The sequence below is a fragment of the Garra rufa genome, chromosome 4 (genome assembly GCF_049309525.1).
Source record: "Garra rufa chromosome 4, GarRuf1.0, whole genome shotgun sequence".
NCBI lineage: Eukaryota > Metazoa > Chordata > Actinopteri > Cypriniformes > Cyprinidae > Garra > Garra rufa.
The window spans coordinates 24,581,778-24,607,918 of record NC_133364.1 but is presented as its reverse complement, the minus strand read 5'-3'; the positions used below and the strand labels follow the sequence as shown (position 1 = coordinate 24,607,918).

The 26,141-nt window shown below is 41.4% G+C and overlaps 1 protein-coding gene across 1 annotated transcript in view; it reads left to right on the top strand.

The window, feature by feature from the left end:
* The window catches only part of LOC141333766 (membrane-associated guanylate kinase, WW and PDZ domain-containing protein 2-like), a 287,797-nt gene that overhangs the window by 160,771 nt on the left and 100,885 nt on the right, over positions 1 to 26,141 (top strand). Inside the window, exons 3-5 of the mRNA XM_073838891.1 lie at positions 3,440 to 3,559; positions 11,543 to 11,758; positions 16,522 to 16,726. Of these exons, the coding sequence (XP_073694992.1) occupies positions 3,440 to 3,559; positions 11,543 to 11,758; positions 16,522 to 16,726 (541 nt within the window). The remainder of the gene's footprint in view (positions 1 to 3,439; positions 3,560 to 11,542; positions 11,759 to 16,521; positions 16,727 to 26,141) is intronic.

The window sequence follows — 26,141 nt, the reverse complement described above, 5'->3', positions numbered from 1 at the left end:
TGAAAGTTGTGAAAATGTTCATACGCAGATAAGATGGATAAATTTCAACTCACACATGGTTAGTGTTTGGCTAGTTAGCGTAGCCACATTAGCCCCCGCTGTTAAATGATGTAGCTTATATTTGATCTATTTTTCCCATTTAAAACTGACCATGTATTGCTGAAAAGCATCTTTGCTACATGACAGTCACATCCAACATTGACTGACAATGTCTGCTATTCTTTGGAAAGCCAATGAGAAATGTTGTGTTTTCTGTTAGCATGTAGCTACAGTTTGCATCAGCTTAAGATAAACAGATTGATGCGCATCTCGTCAACAAAGCCTTTCTGCCAAAGTAGCTGCCTCTCCCGAGAAGAAATCACTGGTGTGGAGATCGATCCATCTTCCAGCAATTTGCTTTTCTTATTTAAAGTATGATTTATCAACAAATTGAGCTTCAAGATGATGTTGGCAAGCGATTTAATGCTCGTAGTGGATTCATTTTCTTTTCATTATGTTATTACATGCTTGGGTAGTCGGCGGTATTGTGAGATATTCTAGATGTCCTGATGTGGCGGTTCTTTGCGCAGTCCTCAGTCAAGACACGGGTCGTGAGAGTGGAGACGTTTTATTTGCCCCATTTCCTGTGACCTGTCATTAGCATGCTCGTCATAACTCTGAATGATAGGCTATCACGGTGGAAAGACACCCGGCTCTGGGGCTTGTTGTCATTGTGTAGCTATTGATTGATAGATGATGAGAGATGATGCGAGTTTCAAACACTAGTGACAACTTGATGACTGTGCAGGGCTCCTGTTGGGATTCTCTGCAACGCTTGATGCCACCGTCTCAGCGGAGTACGAATCTATGCTGTCAGATGTGGTTTTTAAACTGCTGTAGTTGAATTTTGATTGTTGTGAACTGGTATTTGGTAGGTCAGGTAATGGATGAGAGTGTCACCGCTTCGCGTCGGCCAGTATTTGGACAAATACAGGGTACAGGAATGTTGTTTGCTTGTAATATTGTATGTGCGTGACTTGGGTTTATGGGAAGCGGTGAGTAAAGGTCTTTAGAGTTGTTAAAGTTTTGGAGAGTCTGTGATGAATAAGAATGTCCCAAAACTCTAGTTTAAAACACATAAGTTAGAATTACAGTTGAAGTCAAAAGTTTACATACTCATACAATTATAGTTGTTCATGAGCCCCTTCTTCGTCCTGAACAGTTAAACTGCCCGCTATTCTTCAAAAAAGTCTTTCAGGTCCCACAGATCCCTTGGTTTTTCAGCATTTTTGTGCATTTGAACCCTTTCCAAAATGACTGTATGATTTTGAGGTCCATCTTTTTACAGTGAGGACAGCTGAGGGAGTTATATGCAACTATTACAGAAGGTTCAAACACTCACATTTTTCTTATTTTGCCTAAATATCTTCTTTTTTTCATTTAGTACTGTACCCTGATCTTCAAATTCAAAAAGTTTTCAACCCCCTGCTCTTAATGCTTCGTTTTTTCCTTCTGAAGCATCAGTGAGCATTTGAACCTTCTGTAATACTTGAATATAAGTCCCTCATTTGTACAGTCATTGTTGAAAAGGGTTCAAATACACAAAAATGCTGAAAAACCAAAGAATTTCTCGACCAGAAAGATGTTTCTGATGAACAGCAGGCAGTTTAACTGTTCAGGACAAACAAGGGACGCATGAACAACTATCACTAAACAAAAAAACACAGTTGTGGATCATTCAGGTAACAACACAGTATTAAGAATCAAGAGTATGTAAACTTTTGAACAGGGTCATTTTTATAAATTCAACTATTATTTTCTTTTGTGGACTATATGTAAACATCTTTTATGTGAAATATCTTATTCAGGTCAGTGCTAAATAAAAAAATAACATGCATTTAGTATGACCCTTCTTATTTTGGTAAATATTTGGTAAGTAATAATATTGCAGATTCTGCAAGTTGTATAAACTTTTGACTTCAACTGTATACTATAGTATTCTTGTTGGAATAATATGGTTTTATTTTCAAGATGTTTAAAATGAATACATGCAATGCAATGATATTTAATAATGTTGTGTGTGGTGAGAACTAAAAAAAAAAGTTTTTTTTCATTCACATTCAACTTTTTTTCACATCACATCACATGACATTTCACAGCCTCAACTAACTTTGCCTTGTCATAAAAAGGTTAATTTATCTGATAGTTTTAAGACACTTGTTGACCTTTTAATAAAAGAGATCCAATTTTTTTTAAAGATTCTCTTATCATGAACTTTGTTCTTTTAACGAGACATTTTTTACTTCGTGCTCTTCAAAAAATATCAAAGAAATGAAAAACATTCTTATCTGAGAAGAGGTGTGTTCAAATCATTCTGTTTGAATGGCATTTTTAATTTGCTTTTGAATAAATTAATAGACTCAACAAACAAACAAAAAGAGCATCGTGTCATTGACCCCAGAGTCTTTCAGGTGTTTACTGTTGGCACTCCCGCTGTTAGCTCCCTTAACATGCACAGTTTAGAAATACCCCAGTGCTTTCTCAGCTAGCAGCAATTAGCACAAACTCCGGAGCTCCTTGCTGGCTAATTACAGCTCTGCTACATGCAGTACGCAGGAATACATTAACACTTCAGTTTATCATTTTAACCCATTGCTTAATGTACATACTCTTTGAACTGTTCTCATTGTATGCTCAGTGAGGGGTGGTGTGTGTTGATCTCTTTTTAAAGAGCTTGGAAATTGTTAGCATTTAAGATAGTAAAACTGGATATTAAGCATTTTACCACCTCTTGTTTTTAGCTGTTGTAGGCTTGTTTTGCTGGTCTCCCTACCTGACCAAGCTGGTGTTCATCTGGTCGGCCAGCTGGCATTCTAGCCTGAGGTGTGTTCCCAAAAACAGCTATGGAAGTTCTGTCATTACCAACAGAGTTTAATGAAACGTGACCATAGTTGGCTAACAATACTTTTCCAAAAATGAAATAATTAACGTAGGACCTTCATTTATCTTCAGAACACAAATTAAGATATTTTTGATGAAATCCGAGAGCTTTCTTTCTGAGAGAAATTTCCTGGAATGTTTTTCAACAAAATAATGTTTTATTTTTTTCTATATTTTTTGGAAAACACCATCTCTCTAGGCTTGTATGTTTCATTTTGCATGAACAGGGTTGCGTCATTGTTTTCACCTTAAAGCCTCAAAACCCTGACATTTTGTTTTTCTTCCTCTCTCGTTCTCTTTTCTTTGTCTGACAGACTGTCAGACGGCATATGTGGTAGTCTGTGTAAAAATGAAGTGAACCAGTTCCCCGGGCACCTGCTGCGTTTGGCGCACGTTGAGTTTTACTATAAAAACCTTTTATTGTTGGATGAACTTTCTAGCTGCTGATTAAGTCCATGGCACAAACCCTTCGAGGGCTCGCTGACCTGAACTAACTCCCGCCTTTCTCTTTTCTCTGTAGGTACAACGAGGCAGCCTAAAGAAGGAGAGGTTCCAGGAGTGGACTACAACTTTGTGACCATTGAGCAGTTTGTGGAATTGGAGAAAAGCGGAGCTTTGCTGGAAAGTGGAACTTATGAAGGTAAATTGACCTTGTTGCACAACCAAGGGCCAAATTTACTAAGAGCTTGCGCCAGTGCAAACCATCTTTTTGCATTAAAATAGTACTGTCAGGGTTATTACTAAAGACATGCAGTGAAGAATTAGCACTGAAAAGGCATGGACACAGTTATGTTTACACCTGACCTTATTGAATATGCATTGTTTTTCTTTTAGATGCAAAATTTATGGGAGGGGAGTATTAAAATGAATCACGCAATGTGATTTACTAACGGCTTTATTTAAAGACCTTAACTTAAAGCAGGCCGTATTTTGCGCTGCCCTTGGTAGATTGCGCTGGTCATTATAGAAATGATCTGGCTGCGTCTGTGTTCTTTAATGTGTGCATTGTTAGTAAATCACACGCATAAGTTTCCCCACCGTTCGGTACTTTTATGGAATTGCGATTTAACACTAATTTCCCCTGATCAGTAAATCTGGCCCCAAGTTTTGTCCCAATATCTCATTGCTAGGATTATGGATTCAAGTCCTAAACCAACCAACCAATTTAGTATTAAAATGTTGGTTTTGTGCTACACTCTTAAAAATAAAGGTGCTTCATGATGCCATAGAAGAACCTTTTTTGTCTAAATGGTTCCATAAAGAACCTTTAACATCTGAAGAACCTTTCCGTTTGTGGCAAAAGAAGGTTCTTCAAGTTATAAAAAGGTAAGAAAGAGATGGTTCTTTAAAGAACCTTTGACTGAATCGTTCTTTATGGAACCAAAAATGGTTCTTCTATGGCATCACTGTGAAGAACCTTTTAAAGCACCTTTTTGTCCCAGTATCTCATTGCTAGGATTATGGATTCAAGTCCTAAACCAACCAACCAATTTAGTATTAAAGTGTTGGTTTGGTGCTACAGTCTTAAAAATAAAGGTGCTTCACAATGCCATAGAAGAATCTTTTTTGTCTAAATGGTTTTATAAAGAACCTTTAACATCTGAAGAACCTTTCTGTTTCACAAAAGTTTTTTTGTGGCGAAAGATTCTTCAGGTTATAAAAAGGTAAGAAAGAGATGGTTCTTTAAAGAACCTTTGACTGAATGGTTCTTTGTGGAACCAAAAATGGTTCTTCTATGGCATCTCTGCGAAGAACCTTTTAAAGCACCTTTATTTTTAAGAGTGTATGGACATGAGTGATACCTCAAATTATGGAGTTCCTCGAGGTGAAGTGTGTTACTATTAGGGTTGGGTATCAAGAACTGGTTCCAAATTTAAAAGAACCAGGTATTTAATAAGACGTGCATTTCGGTTCCACTTAAAGAGTAAATCTGGCCCCAAGTTTTGTCTCAATATCCCATTGCTAGGATTATGGATTCATGTCCTAAACCAACCAACCACTTTAGTATTAAAGTGTTGGTTTTGTCCTACACTCTTATAAATAAAGGTGCTTCACAATGCCGTAGAAGAACCTTTTTTGTTTAAAAGGTTCCATAAAGAACCTTTAACATCTGAAGAACATTTCTGTTTCACAAAAGGTTCTTTGTGGCGAAAGAAGGTTCTTCAGGTTGTAAAAAGGTAAGAAAGAGATGGTTCTTTAAAGAACCTTTGACTGAATGGTTCTTTTTGGAACCAGAAATGGTTCGTCTATGGCATCGCTGGGAAGAACCTTTTGAAGCACCTTTATTTTTAAGAGTGTATGGACATGAGTGATACCTCAAATTATGAAGTTCCTTGAGGTGAAGTGTGTTACTATTAGGGTTGAGTATCAAGAACCGGTTCCATTTTAGAACTGGTTCCAAATTTAGAAGAACCGAGCATTCGATAAGACGTGCATTTCAGTTCCGCTTAACAAGTAAATCTGGCCCCAAGTTTTTTCTCAATATCTTATTGCTAGGATTATGAATTCAAGTCCTAAACCAACTAATTTAGTATTAAAGTGTTGGTTTTGTGCTACACTCTTAAAAATAAAGGTGCTTCACGATGCCATAGAAGAACCTTTTTTGTCTAAATTGTTTCATAAAGACATAACATCTAAAGAACTTTCTGTTTCACAAAAGGTGCTTTGTGGCGAAAGAAGGTTCTTCAGATTAGAAAAAAGGTAAGAAAGAGATGGTTCTTTAAAGAATCTTTGACTGAATAGTTATTTCTGAAACCAAAAATGGTTCTTCTATGCGATGCGCTGTGAAAAACCTTTTAAAGCACCTTTATTTTTAAGTGTATGGACATGAGTGATACCTCAAATTATGGAGTTCCTCGAGGTGAAGTGTGTTACTATTAGGGTTGGGTATCGAGAACCGCTTAACAATTCCTGCATTCGCATTTTAATGTGATTTTAAAGTTTAAAATCAAACGATTTAAGTGCAGGAAGGGATAGAACTTGCACACTGTTTGCACGCAGCGCACACATCTGAAGTGCGAGCACAGTGAACAGCGGTACCAGGCTGAATCTGATTTCTCTTTCACATTTACCACCCAATATGCACAAAAATACGTCAGTATATCATCATAAACACAGCTGTTTTTTAACGAAGAGTGAAAGTAAACAGATGAAAAAAAAGCATGTGTAACAGTATTTTTAGATCCCTGTGCGCTCGCAGCCTAATAAATGTGCTACCTGTCATTAATGTTAATCCAAAAAACAAAAAATCATTCACTGATCTTATCTTATCTGAATATCTTTTGTAACTTTAATGATGATTAATCTATATTTTATTTATGAAAAGAAAACTATGCAGTTTTTTTAAACTTTTTATTAAAATTTCTGTACCTGTAATTTGTTCAGTTGTGTTTATTTATGCTGTTGCTCATTTATTTGCTTGTTCCTATTTTATTAATGACTGTTTACTTGTCTTTAACAATTGAATGTTTGAAATTTATATTAGTCTAATTGTTTTGCTGAGGTATCTTTTGTTAAAACAATAGACAAAAGTTCCTTTAGGCCTAAGTGTTCTGTAGGCTGCAGATTTTTGCTCATGTTATTCAGCTGCAACAGAAAGCTTTGTAAATGTTTGACCTAATTTTTTATTGACTTTTTTATGTCATTGGAATTGAAACTAGGAATCATTAAGAATCGGAATCGATAAGCAAAATCAGAATCGATCAAACGATACCCAAACCTAGTTACTATTTCTACTCGAAGCAATTTTTCAACCTAGTGAACGACAAAATCAGTTAAATAATCCTATACATTTACATTGAAAGAGGGAGCAAAATATCATCATCCGGGTTTCTAGCCACATATTTTAAGATTAAAACACCAAGATATGCATAAAAAATTGCTTAGGTATGTTGTTCTGGTCATTCTAAAATGCCAGAGCCAAAGCCTGTCATTAAAATGACTGGATGTTATTACCTACTTGAACTTGAACTGTCTGACACTTTCACTCCCCAGACATGAGGCGTTTTCTGTCGATTGCTAAAAAAATGTGTTCTTTAGAGCATTTTGTTTGTGTAAGTAATTTATTACATTTAATAATGAACCACAGTGGCATTCCCAGTGGCTACAACTTAGATTTCCATTTCTGTTTTGTGGCATTTTCCATTTTTTGTTATTTCTGAAAGCTTTTTTTTCCGATAATCTGATTTTCGAGAACCTAGTAGAGAACAGACCTTGGGAAAGTATCTGATTGGCGGTAACGCTAGTTAATTCTCAGCGTGATATAAAAATACCCTAAAGGGAGTCTGATTCTCTGGGGTCTTGTGAGCTTAGCCTTTCTTCACTTCAAAAGTCCAACAACTCCAACCCTTGAATAAATATCACTCTCCTCCTCTCTCTTTCGGTCCATTTCCACTTTTCTCTGTAGGTTGACTCTTGACTGAAAGCAACAAAAAAGAATCTCCATATGTGAAATACATATCGTCTCTCGTTAAATCTTCCTCAGTGTTCATAATAGTGATTTTGATTTTCAGCATGTTTTAAAGAATGTGACTAGCACAGTAAAGAGCTCTGAGACTGTTTCTCAGTTCTTCTTTAAAGTTCCCATATTGTCAAAATCGAAATTTCCTGGCTTTTTTCATGATAACTGAGGTCTAGGGGCTATGTAACTACCATATGAGTTTCAAAACAGTCAATCCACAGTAAACTGCACACAGCCTGCTTAAAGTAGCTGTTTCTTTTCACGAGCCGCTGTGACTTCCGTAACGATGTGACGCCCGATCTACTCAGTCACCGCCCCGAGCGCCAACCACCGTCCCACCCTCCTTTTGTCAAACCCAGACAATATCGTGTCCATAACATTGCTAAGCAACAACAACACGAAAACAAGTCGAGAAAACCCTGTTCAGAACAACGTGAATATAAGAGACCAGAGGCACGTCAACTTCAGCCTCTTTCACACAGCGATTCCGGTAAATGCACGGATAATGTTTCCCATGATTTGTTCCGGAGTTGTTTAATTTGGTTCATTCACAGTTGTTTTCCGGAATCTGTGCATGCTTTACACACAACCCATAAAGACATGTGACGTTTGGATGTGAGATGTAATGCGACGCGTACGTTTCACTAAACTGAAACTAACCTGAACAAACTGTGCTTCAGTGCTGATGTCTGATCGCTGCTTCATTCCACTTTGCACATATTTTTTCGTCGTGAAGAGTCGCATGATAACGTGCATCATCACTACAACACTGCCTTTATGGTTCTGGCTTTTGTTCACACAGCACTCGTTCCGGAATTTTCCAGAATCAGCGCGCATTGTGAAAGGGGCTTTACTAAAGCAACAGTTATGTAGCTTACTGCATTCGGTGTTTGAAAAAGAAAAAACATTAATGATCATTCTGAAATATCCTGTTGAGTATCAGCAGGCTAGGCTCTCTCTATGGCTCTGGGCTCGGCTAAAGCATACATGACCGTAGTCACCTGTGGTTGGCCTGGCTGTGCGTCACTCAGAAAACAAAAGGCCAATCAGAAGAGAGGCTCTTGAATATTAATTAGATGGGCCAAAATCGACCTGTTTTTGACAGAGCTCCTAAAAAAGGAGCTGTAAAAATATATTGAGATGGATTTTGGCACTTATACCGCAAATATATATTCTTAAGGACATCAACAACTAAAATAAACCTCCAGAAATGTGTACAATATGGGACCTTTAATAATGTAACATCAGGTATGTATTGGGATTTTTGGTGGTTTTACAAGGGATCTTTAAACCCCTGGATACAAAAACATTGACTAACTCACGTATATATCAGGTATATCAAGAAATATCCTGTGAACTTTTTCAGAGAATCTTGATCGTTCACCCACAATGTTATTTCCTTCACATCAGATTATGTATTGAGTTTATTAGCATTCTCTGGTGGAAATACTATTTTATTCAAATGTAGGTGTTATTTGTCAGATATACTTTTGTAATAACTCTAAATAGTAATATTTCACAATTACTGTTCACTGTATTTTAGAATATAGAAATAAATGCTCCCTTGGTGAGCATTAGATAGTTCTTTAAAAAAATATTGCAGACACTCATATTAACATAGAAATTAAGACGTGATAAACTTAGATGCAAGCAAACAGTTACATGGATGCTCTAGAAATACAAATATTAATGGAGTGATGTTTATTATTCTACTGTTATTGTTTTTAAATCCATATTTATGAGTTACAGCTGTTGCGCGCTGCAGCATCATGTCAGGTAGTGACCCAGGGAGAATTGAAGGCATACTCAACCAGATGCCCTGCTCTCCTCTAGAGCCTGTTCATCCCAGGGGAGCCGTGGCACTTTCACTGAGTCTGTAAACATAGAACAGCACTCGGTCGTTTGAGCAGCAGTTTGTGTGTGGTGTTGTACAGGTGTCAGAGTCTGGCTGAATGGACTTTGGAGTTTTTTTGGTTTGTTCCAAAGACAAGATTGTCTTGACTCACTGACTGAGCAATGGGAATACCATACTCAGTGTAGTAAAATATAATGAACACATCACGTTTACCTAGTCATCTAAGTACATATCAGACTTATTTTTCATATTTTTATCCACCTTTTTTTTTTTTTTTTTTACGTGGAAGTAAGCCTACGGTTAATTATCCGCTGTAGGGAAATAACGAGAAGAATAACAACATGCAGTTTGCACTACAAACCAGTGTGTTCATAATGAGGATAGTACATTAAAATAATATGGTAAGGCACACCAATTTGCAATATCAAGCAGCAAAGCGAACTGTTTTGTACAGCTAAAAATAGCTGGACGTGGATTAGACCAGAAGCCACACTCATAAAATTTACAAATGGCCACGTCCACTCTTACAGGAAGAAAAAGGTGGATGGATATATTCATATTTTTATATAAAGCTAATTATAATTACTACTATAGTATGTGTGTAGATTAGGGTGTTGGCGGTTTAGGGACATGTCCCTATTAAATTACTATTAACTAAAATGAATTATTAACAATGGTTAACACGTACTATGGGTGCAGTCAGTCATGAAAGTGTGTGCAATACTTAGCTTAACAAGTGTTTACACCACTTAACTTAACTTTACTTTTTTCCCTTAAATTCTGGTTTTACGTTCACTTTAAAATGTCATTTTAATTTTAATTTTGTCTTAAATTGTTATAAACATGTTAAAATATTCTTGAAATACTGTTACTTGTTAAAAATTGGCTTTTGTGTATGCATTTATTTATGCATTTATACTCCCATACTTACTACTGGTAAAAGGTGTTAAACGGTTAAATAATTGATCAAAAATTAAAAAAAAAATAAATAATGAAAATTGGTGTTCTTTTGAACTTTCTAATCGTCATTTTATAATCCTGAAAAATATTATTATGGTTTCCATAAAAATATTAAGCAGCACAATCATTTTTTAAAATTATCTTATGCTCATCAAGGCTGCATTTGCTTGATCAAAAATACAGAAATTACAGTTTTTTACAGTTTAAAATAATAGTTTTCTATTTTAATATATTTTAAAATATAATTTTGTTCCTGTGATGCAAAGATGAATTTTCATCAGTCATAACTCCAGTCTTTAGTGTTACACGATCCTTCAGAAATCATTCTAATATGCTGATTTATTACTTTTATTATCAATATTGGAAACAGTTGTACTGCTTAATACTTTGTTTTTTGGAACCTATGATTGTTTTTTCAGGATTCTTTGATGAATGAGAATGAAAGTCTTTGGTGAATTCAAAATAAAAATCTTTTCTAACAATATACATCTCTGCCATCACTTTTTATCAATTTAACACATCCTTGGTGAATAAAAGTATTGATTTCTTTCAGAAAAGAAAGAATAAAAATATTCTGACTATAAACTTTTAAATGGTAGTGTATATTGTTACAAAAGATTTATATTTTAAATAAATGCTGTTCTTTTTATCTGTTTATTTATTAAAAAATCCTGAAAAAGGTATCACAGATTCAAACTAAATATTAAAGAAGAAGCTCACTTCCAGAACAAAAATGTACTGAAAATGTACTCACCCCCTTGTCATCCAAGATGTTCATGTCTTTCTTTCTTCAGTCGTAAAGCAATTATGTTTTTTGAGGAAAACATTTCAGGATTACTCCATATAATGGACTTCTATGGTGCTCACGAGTTTGAACTTCTAAAATGCAGTTTCAATGCAGCTTCAAAGGACTCTTATTTAGTGAAACGATCGGTTATTTTAAAAAAAAGACAATTTATGTACTTTTTAACCTCTTTTTAATATTTTTTTAACGGGGTGAATAAATTATCCATACATTTTTACTCTGGAAGTGAACTCCTTTAAGCAGCACAACTGTTTTCAACATCGATAATAAATCAGCATATTATAAGCAAAGTATCTTATCTTTATTTATGAATCACTTTCAGTTCAAGTATGTGCAGATGTAGCTCACTTCTGGAAGCAATTTTGTCCCTAATGTATAGCTACACACCCACCGGAAAAAGGTGCCTTTCTTATTGCCTGAGGGGCTGATTAGCAACTTGCAGGATACTTCATCTTTCTCCATTTTAAAAGTTGTGACATGGTGGTGACAGAACTTATAAACGTTCAAATGTCAATTATGCATCGAATGTCTGATTGGTTTCCAGATAACTATTACGGTACCCCGAAGCCCCCGGCAGAGCCCAGCCCACTGCTGCTGAATGTAGCTGAGCAGCTGTTGCCAGGTGCTACACCCAGATCACAGGGCAAACGCAGACGTAACAAGTCCGTCAGCAACATGGAGAAGGCTGGCATCGAGCCGCCCGAGGAGGAAGAGGAAGAGAGGCTCGTCATCAACGGCAACGGAGTGGCCATCACCCCAGGTGAGGAGCTCTCAATCAGTTTAAGAAGAAGAGAGATCTTGTCATGTGCGGCTCTCCAGTGTAGTAAATTCACTTACTGCTGTGACCTCAGATCAGGGTTACTAGCTTAGAGATGATTACCGTTGGGGCCGCTAGGTGCATCATGTATCATAGCAACCGCCTCCACTCTAAATTACCTCATAGTAACCACTGTTGTCAGGGCAATAGCCTAGCAACTGTCGCGCCAGCATGTTATCACACGTTCCCTGGTTTTTGCGCCATAAGAGCAGCTCTGCGGGGCGGAAACGTGCATCAAGTCTGGATGTACTGAAAAAGTCTTTTGTTTTCTGCTGGCTTTAATACAGCAGCATGACATAGTGATTTAGAATCCAGCACAGTGAGAAAATTGTTGACAGCCAGGAATATAAAGAACTGCCAGAGGAAAATGTATTGCTCGGAGATCTTTTATAGCTCAGTGCGCTTAAATATAACATGAAATCAAAACTGACCCTATTTGCTTTTTAATTCAAGTTCCTGGTCTGATGTACGATTCACCAGTCCATGTTATTCGAAAGAGGGGGAAAAATTTTGAACCTTGTTCTGTTTCAAAAACAACTTGCAGGTAAAATAATTTAGACTGAAAAAAATGTTAATCAAAGGCCAAATAGCTGTTTAGGCAGGGCTCTATGCTTACTTTTCTTAAAAAAAAAGTTTTGGAGCACAGTCAAGATTTTAGGAGCACTGTAGAGCCTTGTTAGGGATTTTTTTCTAAAGTTTTCTTGCCAGTATTAAAGTAATTTAATGTTGGTTAATGTTAAAGGAGACCTATTATGCCTCTTTTTATATGTAATATAAGTCTCAGGTGTCCCCAGAATGTGTCCTTGAAGTTTTAGCTCAAAATATCCCACAGATCATTTATTATATCATTTTGAAAATGCCCATTTGAGTGGAAGCAGAAACTGAACCCCTTTTCTAGAATAAAGCTGTGCCTTTACAGCTCGTACCTTGGATACTCTGCTAAATTATCATGTCTATTAAGTTGAAATCATCATTTTAAACCATATTAGTTTAAAATTCTGATATAAGGTTTTCTAAGCACACACATCTAAAGCACCCCTGGTAAAAAAAAAATTAAAAAAAAAATTAGCTGCTTTTTTCAGCAGGGACGTGCACAGAAAGCGGCTGTCACACGGCATGTGAGTATTAAACTAAGTTCTCTTTCATGTCTTATTGCGCTTAAACTATCAAATGAGTTACAAAAACAGTTGGTTATGTCTGTGAAGGTAAACAGCTGGGAAAGAAATTGCATGATTATATTAGATTTGTGTGGCAGCAGTGTAATATACAGTAAATAAATTAATAAATCCACTGCTCTCTATTGTCATTTGAAAACAAAATGAGGCTCTGTGGGTGGAAACATGCAGATTAAAGGCGGTAATATTATAATAAGATCCCCTTTTTATGTCACTGGGGAAGCAAAATCTTTTGTGCTTGTTTTTTCACATGCTCGCAGAAAGAGTCTTAGCAAAACAAAGTTACTAGGTTGTCCTTTTTCACATTTTCTGGGTTGATAGATGCACTGGAGACCTGATTATAACACTTAAACATCAGATTTTCATGATATGTCACCTTTAATATAATGTTTATAGTAATGAATAAATGGCAAATAAAGATACATTTGAAAAAGAAGTGGGGGACCCTTAATGGATCATTCACCCAAAAAATAAAAATTCTCTTATTATTTACTCAACCTCATGTTGTCCAAACCCATAAGATGTTCATTCATCCCTAAAACACAAATGAAGGCATTTTGATGAAACCTGACAGATTTGTGTACGTCCTTTAAAAGTCCGTTCCACCAATACTCTGACGCTTCGAAAAGTTCACAAGGACATCGTAACAGGAGTGAATTGAAATATATGAATTGAGGTTTTTAAAGTCCCCATGAAATCAAAAATGAAGTTTTTGGCTTATAGTATAAACATGTTAACATGAAGGTTATTTATAAACTAGGGTGCTCCAAACCAATAGCAAAATTTGCTTTTAGAAGATATAAGCATTCAAAACTTACAGTCTCTAACTTCCGCCAATGTGGAGCGACGATTTTGATAACATCACCCTGCACTTCAGCATCTCCTTAAACTTTGTGGCCAATCAAATCCAAAGAATCCAAAGCGTCCCGCCCCTACACTATAAATAGACGCTTAAGCTGCCAATTAAATCAGTCACTCGTTTACACAATTATTATTTTCTATCCACCTTTTTTCTTTGTGTAAGAAAGAGCATGGCCATTCGTACATTTTATGGGTCTGGCTTCCGGTTTCATCCACATCCACAAAACATATCTCACCCATTTAAATTCTACACAGAATGATATATTTTAAAGCGATATGGATGAGATTAGGAGAAACTGTTAGACTCTGCATTAGAAACAGCACTGAAGAGTGGAAGAGATAACACCAGCACCATTTACTAACATAAATTGAACCACACACTCTCAGCATGCTTATAATCATGGTTTTGCTTCATAAACCGTTTTATATGGAATCTAAAGGGGTGATCTATTAGACCGTGGCTATTATAAGTTGTTAAACAAGCTTTGCCAAGCTTTACATCAACATATTGAATAATGCTGCACATTTCAAGGCACTTTAGTCTTCTTTATATGCTGAGCAGATGAAATGTATGCTTTCATTCAGTTATGTGACCAGTATATTTGTAGCAATAGCTAAATGTATGGGTCAAAATGATCAATTTTTCTTTAATGCCAAAAATGATTAGGATATTAAGTAAAGATCATGTTCCATGAAGATATTTTGTCAATTTCCTAGTGTAAATATATAAACTTAATTTTTTATTAGTCATACGCATTGCTAAGAACTTCATTTGGGCAACTTTAAAGGTGATTTTCCTAATATTTAGTTGTTGTTTTTTTTTTTTTGCACTCTCAAATTCCAGATTTTGAAATAGTTGTATCTCGGCCAAATATTGTCCAGTCCTAACAAACAGAGCACATCAAATATGGTAAATGGAAGCTCAACCATACTTGCTTGGAACCTAATTTGTTCTTGTGCCTTAAGCATGTACAGTTAAGCTTCACCATATTTGAATTTCATTTGTGTTTCTAGGATAGAACTAACCTTCAGCCTTCACATCCCAGTCAAAAAAGTGGGTGAATATTCTGTTTCACTCAGAAACACATCATATTATGGATATAAAATGACACACAAATTGCAACTTTAATGGAGTTCTCAATTATTCACTAAAGAATCAACTTTGCCTTTCAAAGATTCTCTTAAAATTCGTTGGGAGATAGAAACCAATAAGATTTTTGACAGCAAGTAAGAGTATATAATAAAGCTGTAACATTAATGTGGATAGCTCAAATAATATGGCATTGGGATTTTATGTGAAATGTTTGAGTTCCTATTGAAATCTCTGACTTTTCATTGCACGCTTTGGTATCTTGCAATATCTGAGCACAGTTTGAGACCTTGATGAAATATCTGAGGTGACATGTTGTTATGAGATGAAAATATTCTTTATTTCTGTTCTTTGTTTCCATCTTAGATGTAATGTTTCTGTATTTACAGTATATAAAACAAATATATGCCAGGAAAACATTCTCAATTTATTTACCATTACTAAAAACGCCTTCGCCTTTGATGATTTTAAATGCTAGATAGGCAGCTCACTAGGTTTTGGAAACAGAGCTTGTCTGTATGAGTGAGTAAAGCTGTCCTTTCATTTTTCAGTTGATTAAAACATCAGTACTGCTGAATGTTATGGGATTCGGTGTCTTTTTCTTTCGTCTCTCTCCCTCTCTCTTCCCCTCGATCTGTCTTTTGCGCCTCTCCTTTGGGACCTCCAACCTCCATAACTCAAACTAGGACACGTTCGCCTCTCTATTTTTTTTCTTCCTCTTCTTCTCTCTCGCTTTCTCACCGCAGACTCCATTTTAATCACTCCACTCTTATTTCACCGTCTCAGGCCGCCTAACTCCATCTCTGACTGTTCTTCCATCATTTCTTACAGTCTTCTGTTTTTCTTTTTCTAACATGCCCCTCTTACAGTGACCTGCTTTTCAATTCTCTCAGAAACTCCAAATCTCAGTTACATCTCTCTCTCTTATAAATATTTTCTCTGTCTGTCTCGCTCACATTCACCGGTTTTCTCTGTAGTCTTGGACTAGCCGTGCCGATAAAAGTTGAAGACGTCTCCCAGAATATTGCGCTGGATTATTGTAAATTTGACAGCTTCTTTTTATAAGCGTAGCTTCTCTTGGTGATTATTCTGTTGAGTTATATTACGCTGCTTATCCTTTCCACTGTCTGATTCTTTTTAGTTGATCGAGGTGTTTGAATCGGAGATGTAGGTCTGCAGTTTCTCTTGTTAAAAGGTTATAGAGTTAGTTTAACTCAGTTTAACGCCAAGTTCTGTCATGAAACTCTAGATGGCACAGGCTGATGATATTCACAGCATTAAACTACTTGGCACAAGCTGATTGGTTCATGTTGCATGTGCAGCCAATGAGCTTGCTGCTTTACATTTTAAATGGTTGGTTAGCATTCACTAGAGCATTTTGCAGCGTGCTTTCACGAGTTCCTCTGAAACCCTTCACCTCCCCAGCTCCACCTGTATAGATGTGCTATAGGTATTATATGTTACTTGTGCAGCAGCAGTATGTCTTACATTTAGCACAATATCGGCGTATGTATTGCTGAGAGTTGTCATGATAGATAGTTGTCATGATTTGTTAAAACCAAATTTTCTTGCGTTTTCAGAGTCCAGTGAACATGAAGACAAGAGTACGGATGCCTCAGGAGAGATCCCCAACACATGCCCCTCTGAGACCTCCACAGATCCCCCTAAAGAAGAGACAGAACCACCAAAATCACCTCCCAAACTGGATGAGAATGATGAGTTGGGTCCTCTACCAGATAATTGGGAGATGGCTTACACTGAGAAAGGAGAGGTGTACTTCATAGAGTGAGTATCTGTATTGGTCTAATTTCCAGCTAATTACAATTAGAATGATACATTGTAATCAGCATTATTTAAAGGTGCATTTAGGTTGTATTTACCCAAAAAGGTGAATGAGTAGAAATGAGTAGTAATTTAAAAAATATATACAGTATTTTAAAGGGCTAGTTCACCCAAAAATGAAAATGTGATGTTTATCTGCTTAACCCCAGGGCATCCAAGATGTAGGTGACTTTGTTTCTTCAGTTGAACACAAACAAAGATTTTTAACTCAAACCGTTGCAGTCTGTTAGTCATGTAATGGCAGTCAATGGGACCCACGGATTTGAGAGTCAAAAAAAACTACACAGACAAAACCAAATTAAAACCTGTGGAACATGACAAAACATCGATGTCTCAACACAAGAAACAATCGATCTGTTGTGAACGCGCTCAAGACAGTTGGACATTGCGGTGGATCAGCGGTAAAAAATTATATAAATACTGTTGAGTTTCTTGTACAGACCGATTGTTTCGTGTGTTAAGACCTCAATGTATCGTCACTAGCCGCAGGGTTTAATTTGGTTTTGTCTGAGTATGTTTTTTTTACTCTCAAAGCCGTGGAGCCCATTGACTGCCATTATATGACTGACTGACTGCAACGGTTTGAGTTAAAAATATTTGTTTGTGTTCAACTGAAGAAACAAAGTCACCTACATCTTGGATGCCCTGGGGGTAAGCAGATAAACATCAAATTTTCATTTTTGGGTGAACTATCTCTTTAAATCATGAACACTGAGCCTAATGGCAGCCATGTTGAGATCACATGACCAGCTAGATATATTAATTGTTTGTATGTTTTGTAATATGCAGTGCATATGTATAACATATGTGACCCTGGACCACAAAATCAGTCCTAAGGTTAAATTTTACAAAACTGAGATGTATACATCATATGAAAGCTCAACAAATAAGCTTTCAATTGATGTATGGTTCGTTAGGATAGGGCAATATTTGGCCGAGATACAACTATTTGAAAATCTGGAATCTGAGGGTGCAAATAAATCAAAATACTGAGAAAATCACCTTTAAAGTTGTCCAAATTAAGTTCTTAACAATGCATATTACTATTCAAAAATTACATTTTGATATGTTTACAGTAGGAATTTTACAAAAAATCTTCATGGAACATGATCTTTACTTAATTTCCTAATGATTTTTGGCATAAAAGAAAAATCAATAATTTTGACCCATACAATGTATTTTTGGCTATTGCTACAAATATACCCCAGCGACTTAAGACTGGTTTTGTGGTTCAGGGTCACATATAATTATTCATATTTTTGTAATATATTATGTATGCAATGTATTTTAGGTGTGGAAGTGGCATGAGTTTTGATATTTAAGCTATGGTTATTATGTAGCACTGGTATATTTGAAGCAATAGCCAAAAGAAGCATTGTATGGGCAAAAATTATCGATTTTTCTTGCCACAAATCATTAGGATATTAAGTCAAGATCGTGTTTCATGAAGATATTTGATAATTTCCTACAGTAAATATATCAAACCGTATTATTATTATGAAATACGCATTGCTAAGAATTTCATTTGGACAACTTTAAAGGCGATTTTCTCAATATTTAGATTTTTTTGCACCCTCCGATTCTAGATTTTTAAATAGCTGCATCTCTGCCAGTATCTCTCTTTCCTGTATCTCTATCATAACAAACCATACATCAATGGAAAGCTTATTTATTCAGCGATCAGATGTAAGTACATCAGTTTTAAAAAAATTGACCTTTACAACTGGTTTTGTGGTCCAGGGTCATATATTAAGCCTTAGTGCTCTTGCAATATATACAGGCTCTGATTCTTTCTCAACTTTGTTAAATCAAAGATTTCTTGCTGTTGTTGTTTGCTTTGTTTTGTTTTGTCACATTTTGTTTCATTTAGTTTGTTGTTTTGTTTTTAAACCATGGCTTTGTGATTAGCATCAGACATTATGTTTATTAAATGAGTTAATAGAGTTAATTTAGAACCTGAATCACTAAAATTATTCATCTAAATCAGGCAACAGCACAAACATGGACCAAAACCTCTACAATCCAGCCATCTGAATCATCTCTTTTAAATGCAAAAACGTACATTGGATTGCAAGGCACTTATCTGGATATATGCCTAGTTATAACACACTTTCCATCATTTGATCTATAGATGAATCACTGGTGCCATTTTCAGTAAAAATATACACAAACATCTCAGTTTTAAAGGGACATCGGATGCAAAATTTACTTTTGCATGGTGTTTGCTTATAAATGTGTCTTATAACCACCCTACAATGATAAAAATCCATTTATGCTTTCCTTTTTAAATCCCCCAACACCTAAACAGTCTGAATTATCAAGCCGTTTTGATTTTCTGCACATGTATGACATCATACTGCTCAAGCCCCGCCCACGACTGCTGACAGACTGTCCCGTATTAGCATATTTCCGCCCTCAGCCAACTGTACGCTGTCCACCATTTTCTCAACTCACGAGCAGCTGTAGCGACAACGTTTTGCAATGCAGGTGTTTTGTATTTGAATGTAAAAGTGAACATAAGAATCATTAGAGCTACTGAGAACGCAGTGGATTAGTTTTGTTTTTAAGGGGAACACACCACAGAATAGACAAAAAACTAAGAGTGGGGCAGGGCAAGCAGTAGCTCATTATAATTTAAAGAGACATTACACTGAAACACCTCACTGTGAACAGAGCTGTTTTTGACAAGGTTAAAAGGGTGTTGTTTTACACAACCTTTGGGGAATTTTAATCAAAGTATGTTGCAGACATTTCATGAAAAACCTAAAGTGTTAACTTGTGGAAAATGGCCATCTGATTTCCTCTTTAAAACCAGTTTCTATGGACCACAATAGTGTAACAGTGTAATTAATTGTACTGTACTTTCAGACATGCACTACCAGTTAAAAGTTTTTGAACAGTAAGATTTTTAATGTTTTGTAACCTTTGTCACCAAGTCTGCATTTATTTGATTCGAAGTACAGTAAAAACAATAACATTTTGAACATTTTTTAGTTTAAAATAACTGCTTTCTATTTGAATATATTTTCAAATGTAACTTATTCCTGTGATTTCAAAGCTGAATTGTTAGCATCATTACTCCAGTCACATGATCCTTCAGAAATCATTCTTATATTCTGATTTTATATTCTGATTATTATTATTATAATGTTGAAAAGAACGTCTCGGTTACGTATTGTAACCCTCGTTCCCTGAAGGAGGGAACGGAGACGTCTCGTCGATAGACCGACGAATTGGGATCTCGCCTAGAGAGACCAATCCACTTCATGTGTGTACAAACGAGCCAATGAATATTGGCATGCATGATTGCAGCCAGCTGCGGCTGATCACAGCGTGAGCATATAATGCGCAGCAGGTGCATGCATCATCAAGATTTCGCTGAGGAGCTGGGACAGGCCCGGCCCACAGCGGCGGTACAGGAGCCACGGCGACGGGACGAGACGTCTCCGTTCCCTCCTTCAGGGAACGAGGGTTACAATACGTAACCGAGACGTTCCCTTTCAGTCGGTTCCTTCGACGTCTCGTCGATAGACCGACGAATTGGGATCCCTAACAAAGCGCCGTGGCTGCTGCCCCTTCCAGTGTCCTGAGCGGGCCTCCTGGGTCCTATTACTGGCTTTGGCCAGGGGCTTGCATCAAGAAGAACCAGTCACCATATAACATAGCACCACCATCTCAGTGAAGCTGGAACACTGGGGATATGCGGAGCTCACGTCCTTCCGATCGGAGGTTCGGAGCAATACACATATGACTCAACTCAGGGTATATGGAAGATTGGAGGTGATTGAACCCTCGTATAGTGGTAGAGGACCTACCGGGGAAACACACAGCCTCTAGGGCGCAATGTGGAGAACGTAAGAGATGCAATTAAGTCTCTACGTAGAGCCTAGCCCCTTACCGGTTCTGCAGGATTCATCGAATAAGGGCCTGACGCCTGACGTTCCGCTACGTCGGGTGTCCGCTCAGCGGAGGAACTCAACAGAGCTACTCTTGGGTTACTCTGGAGCAATATAACAAGCCGACCCAAGGCCTCTCTATGTCTCTACCCGTTTGAGGTGAGAACGCAGGAGGGGACTGTGTCTACACGAAGGCTATAGAACCTTGTGAACGTGTTAGGGGTCGCCCAGCCCGCCGCTCTACAAATGTCATTCAGCGAGGCGCCACGAGCCACCGCCCAGGAGGATGCAACACTCCTCGTTGAGTGTGCTCTCAGCCTGAGGGGGCAGGGCACACCCTGAACCTGATAGGCCAGGGTAATGGCATCAACTATCCAGTGGGCCATCCTCTGCTTGGAGACGGCATTCCCCTTCTGCCTGCCTCCATGACACACGAAGAGCTGGTCTGAGGTCCTGAAGCTTTGTGTCCGGTCAACGTAGCATCTTAGTGCTCGGACGGGACAAAGCAAAGCCAGGGCTGGGTCTGCCTCCTCCGAGGGCAGCGCTTGCAGGCTCACCACTTGGTCCCTGAAGGGAGTAGTGGGAACCTTGGGCACATAACCCGGCCGGGGCCTCAGTGTTACCTGGGAATCCGCCGGGCCGAAGTCTAGGCACGAGTCGTTGACCGAAAATGCGTGCAGGTCTCCTACCCTCTTGATGGAAGCCAATGCAAGCAGGAGCAGAGTTTTCATTGAGAGAAACTTCAGCTCGACTGAATGCAAGGGCTCAAAGGGAGCCTGCTGTAGCGCTGTAAGGACTAGAGACAGGTCCCAAGAGGGTACAGAGGGGGGCCTAGTAGGATTTAACCTTCTGGCGCCCCTAAGAAACCTGGTGACCAGGTCGTGCTTCCCTACCGACCTTCCCTCTACGAGGTCATGGTTAGCGGAAATAGCAGCCACATAGACTTTAAGGGTTGAGGGGGACAGCCTACGCTCCAACCCTTGCTGCAGGAAGGAAAGCACGGCTCTGATCGGGCAACTTCGGGGGTCCTCTCCATGGGAGGAACACCAATCAACGAACAGGTTCCATTTTAGGGCGTAGGCATGTCTAGTAGACTGCGCTCGTGCCGAAGTAATAGTGTCAACTACCCCTTGGGGTAGGTCACTTAGAACCTCCGCGTCCCGTCCAGGGACCAGACATGTAGTTTCCAGAGGTCTGGACGCGGGTGCCATAGGGTGCCCCGTCTCTGAGTCAGTAGATCCTTCCTCAGAGGAATTTGCCAGGGAGGGGCTGTCGCGAGGAGCACAAGTTCGGGGAACCAGGTCCGGGTGGGCCAATAGGGGGCTACCAGAAGGACCTGCTCCTCGTCCTCCCTGATCTTGCACAGTGTCTGTGCAAGAAGGCTCACTGGGGGAAACGCATATTTGCGAAGGCCCCGCGGCCAGCTGCAAGCCAGCGCATCCGTGCCGAGTGTTCCTTCGGTCAGGGAGAAGAATAGCCGGCAGTGGGACGTCTGCTGGGAGGCGAACAGGTCTACCTGAGCCTCGCCGAAACGTCTCCAAATCAGCTGGACCGACTGGGGGTGGAGTCTCCACTCTCCGGGAAGCGCAGCTCGTGAGAGCTCGTCGGCCGCACGGTTGAGCGACCCGGGAATGTGAATGGCACGAAGCGACCTCAGATGCTTCTGACTCCACAAGAGGAGATGACGGGCGAGTTGCGACATGCGACGGGAGCGTAGACCACCTTGTCGGTTGATGTACGCAACGGTCGCAATGTTGTCCGTGCGGACCAACACGTGCTTGCCCCGTAGGTGCCCCTTGAGTCGGAGCAGGGCGAGACGTACTGCAAGCAACTCGAGGCAGTTGATGTGCCAAGTTAGCTGGGGGCCCGTCCAAACCCCTGAAACTGCCTGTCCGTCGTACGTGGCTCCCCAACCGGTGGTGGAGGCATCTGTGTATACCACAGCATGCCTGGAGACCTGTTCCAAGGGTACTCCTGCCCGTAGGAACGAGGGGTCTGACCACGGGCTGAAGGTGTGGCGGCAGGCCGGTGTCACTTGAACCCGGTAAGAGCCGCGTAGCCACGCTCTCCTCGGGACTCGGCCATGAAGCCAGTGTTGAAGCGGTCTCATATGGAGCAGCCCTAGCGGAGTAACCGCTGCTGCTGCCGCCATATGCCCCAGGAGCCTCTGAAATTGTTTCAGTGGGACCGCTGTCCTGCTCTTGAACATATTCAGGCAGTTCAACACAGACTGAGCACGTTCCTGCGTGAGGCGTGCTGTCTGAGTGACCGAGTCCAGTTCCATACCGAGAAAAGAGATCCTCTGAGTTGGAGTGAGTTTGCTCTTTTCCCAGTTGACCCGAAGACCCAACCGGCTGAGGTGTGTGAGCACCAAGTCCCTGTGTTCGCACAATTGGTCCCGAGACTGTGCTAGAATGAGCCAGTCGTCGAGGTAATTGAGAATGCGAACGCCCTGTTCTCTGAGGGGAACGAGGGCCGCCTCCGCGACTTTCGTGAAGACACGGGGGGAGAGGGACAGCCCGAAGGGCAGGACTGTGTACTGATATGCTCTGCCTTCGAACGCGAACCGCAGAAAAGGTCTGTGGCGTGGAAGGATAGACACATGAAAGTACGCGTCCTTCAGGTCGATCGCTGCAAACCAATCTTGGGGACGGACACATCTGAAGATGTGCTTCTGTGTGAGCATCTTGAACGGTAGCCTGTGAAGGGCCCGGTTCAAGACGCGCAGATCCAAGATCGGCCGAAGCCCGCCGCTTTTCTTGGGTACTATGAAGTACGGGCTGTAGAAGCCCGACCTCATATCGGCTGGAGGGACCGGCTGAATTGCTTCCTTCGCCAGCAAGGTTGCAATTTCTGCACGCAAGATGGAAGCATCTGCGGCCCTGACTGAGGTGAAATGGACACCTCTGAATTTGGGAGGGCGCCGGGCGAACTGAATCGCATAGCCGAGTCTGACGGTCCGAAGGAGCCAGCAAGATGGGCTGGGAAGCTCTTTCCAGGCTCCCAGATAATGAGCAAGTGGCACCAGGGGGACCACCGACGTACCCGCGGGGGAGCAGCGATAGGGGGCGCAGGGACCCCGCCCGGGCGTCTCGTAGCCGGTCCGAAGCGGGATCACAGCGTCTGTATGTAGTGTGTGCGAGACGCTTACCTGCGCAGGAGCCGATGGTGCGTGAGTAGTCCGTCTTGCCGTGCTCTCGAACCGCCCATCGTTGCTCACTGGCGAGGGGGGGGGACGGGTGAGGCGCTGGGGTGACCCGCGCACTCCCCGTGGGCCCCCGAAGGGACCCAGAGATAGAGAAATCTGCTCTTTTGTCGAGAATTTGGGTACCACCGACCTGACGGTCGGCGGCGGGAAAAAAACAAACAAAAGATTCTCCGCCCGGCCCTCCTCCGGGGGAGGGAGTGGTGCGATCACCATCTCCCGAAGAGCAGCATCCTCCATCTCTGGGTCGCCCGTCTCAGGGTCTCTTGTTCTTGCGCTTCCCAGTGGTCTTTTTGGGAGCCTGGACGGGCTGGGCGGCGGCTCGACGACCGGCTCCACGGCGCCGTTGTGAAGGCTGCTGCGGTGGCTGCTGTGGAGCGGAGGCGGAAGCCGAGGGCCGCCCTCGGCGACGAGCAGACTGAGGTGCCGCCGGCGGCCGGGTGGAGGCAGCAGCTGCACGCCGGGGCAAGATGTGACTAATGGCCTCAGTCTGCTTCTTGGCAGCGGAGAACTGCTGGGCAAAGCTCTCCACTGCGTCGCCGAAGAGGCCGGTCTGGGACACCGGGGCGTCGAGGAACCTGGTCTTCTCAGAGTCCCTCATGTCTGCCAGACACAGCCAGAGATGGCGTTCCTGGACCACCATGGTGGACATGGCACGACCCAGAGACCGCGCGGTCACCTTCGTCGCACGTAGCGCGAGGTCCGTGGCGATACGGAGTTCACGGAGAACTTCCGGGTCGTGACCACCCTCGTACAGGTCCTTCAGTGCCTGAGCCTGATGCACCTGTAGCAACGCCATAGCGTGCAAGGCGGAGGCAGCGGAGCCACAGGCCGTATAGGCACTACCGATCAGTGCCGACGAGTGCCTACAGGCCCGGGACGGGAGTGACGGGTTATCGCCCCGCCAAGTGGAAGCGGCGCCCGGACACAGTTGCATCGCGACCGCACGCTCCACCGGCGGGACGCCCGTATATCCCCGCGCTGCTCCGCCATCAAGGGTGGTGAGGGAGGAGGTCCCACTCGAACGGTTTCGGGCAGTGAAAGGTGCCCTCCACGTCGAAGTGAGTTCCTCATGCACTTCCGGGAAGAAAGGCACTGGGGTGGGACGCTGAGAACCAGCGCGAGCCACCCCGAGATACCAATCATCCAGCCGGGAGGGCTCGGGACGTGATGGAGGATTCCATTCAAGCCCTACCCTCTCGGCGGCCCGGGCAAGCATAGCCATCATTTCTGGGTCGGTATCCGGCACTGCTGACCGCCCAGCGGACGACAGCGTGCTTTCCTCCTCCCCGGAGAAATCCGGCTCTCCCTCCGATGCCGCGACCGACATCTGTTCGTCGGGGGGAGCCCCGAAAGTAACGGGCGGTGCCCCCAGGGGAGAGCCCGCCCGCTCTCTCGGAAGCTCCACTGGCAGCGGAGCGTCGGCGGAAGGGGGAACCCCCGGCGGGGAATTCCTCACCGTCACCGACAGACCGGCCAGCCCCCTGCTTCCAGACGTCACGCCCGCCCGGCGTTTGCCGGGAGGAACGTTCGATCTGGGCAGCGGGACTGGAACCCCGCCCCTTTGCAGGAAGCGGAGTCTGGTTCGCAGCTCCGCGATAGTCATTCTCCCGCAGTGCGGGCATGACTCATCCACGAACGCTGCCTCAGCGTGTTGAGTGCCCAGACACGTGAGGCAGTGATCGTGGCCATCGCCCGGCGCCAGGTAACGGCCGCATCCAGAAACACACGGGAAAAAGGCATGATGTAATCGCCTCGTCTTTATAAAGACGTTCACCCGCTTGAAATTTGCTCTTTTAGAGAAATTCACTCTTTTAGTGCTGAAGCGCACAGGGGAGATGGCCGCAGCAACACAGAAGGTGGGTGGTGCAAACCAGCTGTGTGCTCCACTCGACACGGAAGACCACCGCCGCTGAAGCGCCGTGCCACCAACACAAAAGAAGAGACTTGCTGAAGAGGACTGCTTTGATGACTCGTCTGCATAGACTGGTCCAGCTCCAAAGCGAAAGCTTGATGATGCATGCACCTGCTGCGCATTATATGCTCACGCTGTGATCAGCCGCAGCTGGCTGCAATCATGCATGCCAATATTCATTGGCTCGTTTGTACACACATGAAGTGGATTGGTCTCTCTAGGCGAGATCCCAATTCGTCGGTCTATCGACGAGACGTCGAAGGAACCGACTGAAAGGGAACTGAGTAGAATTTTTCAGGTTTCTTTGATGGATAGAAAGTTCAGAAGAACAGCATTTAGTTT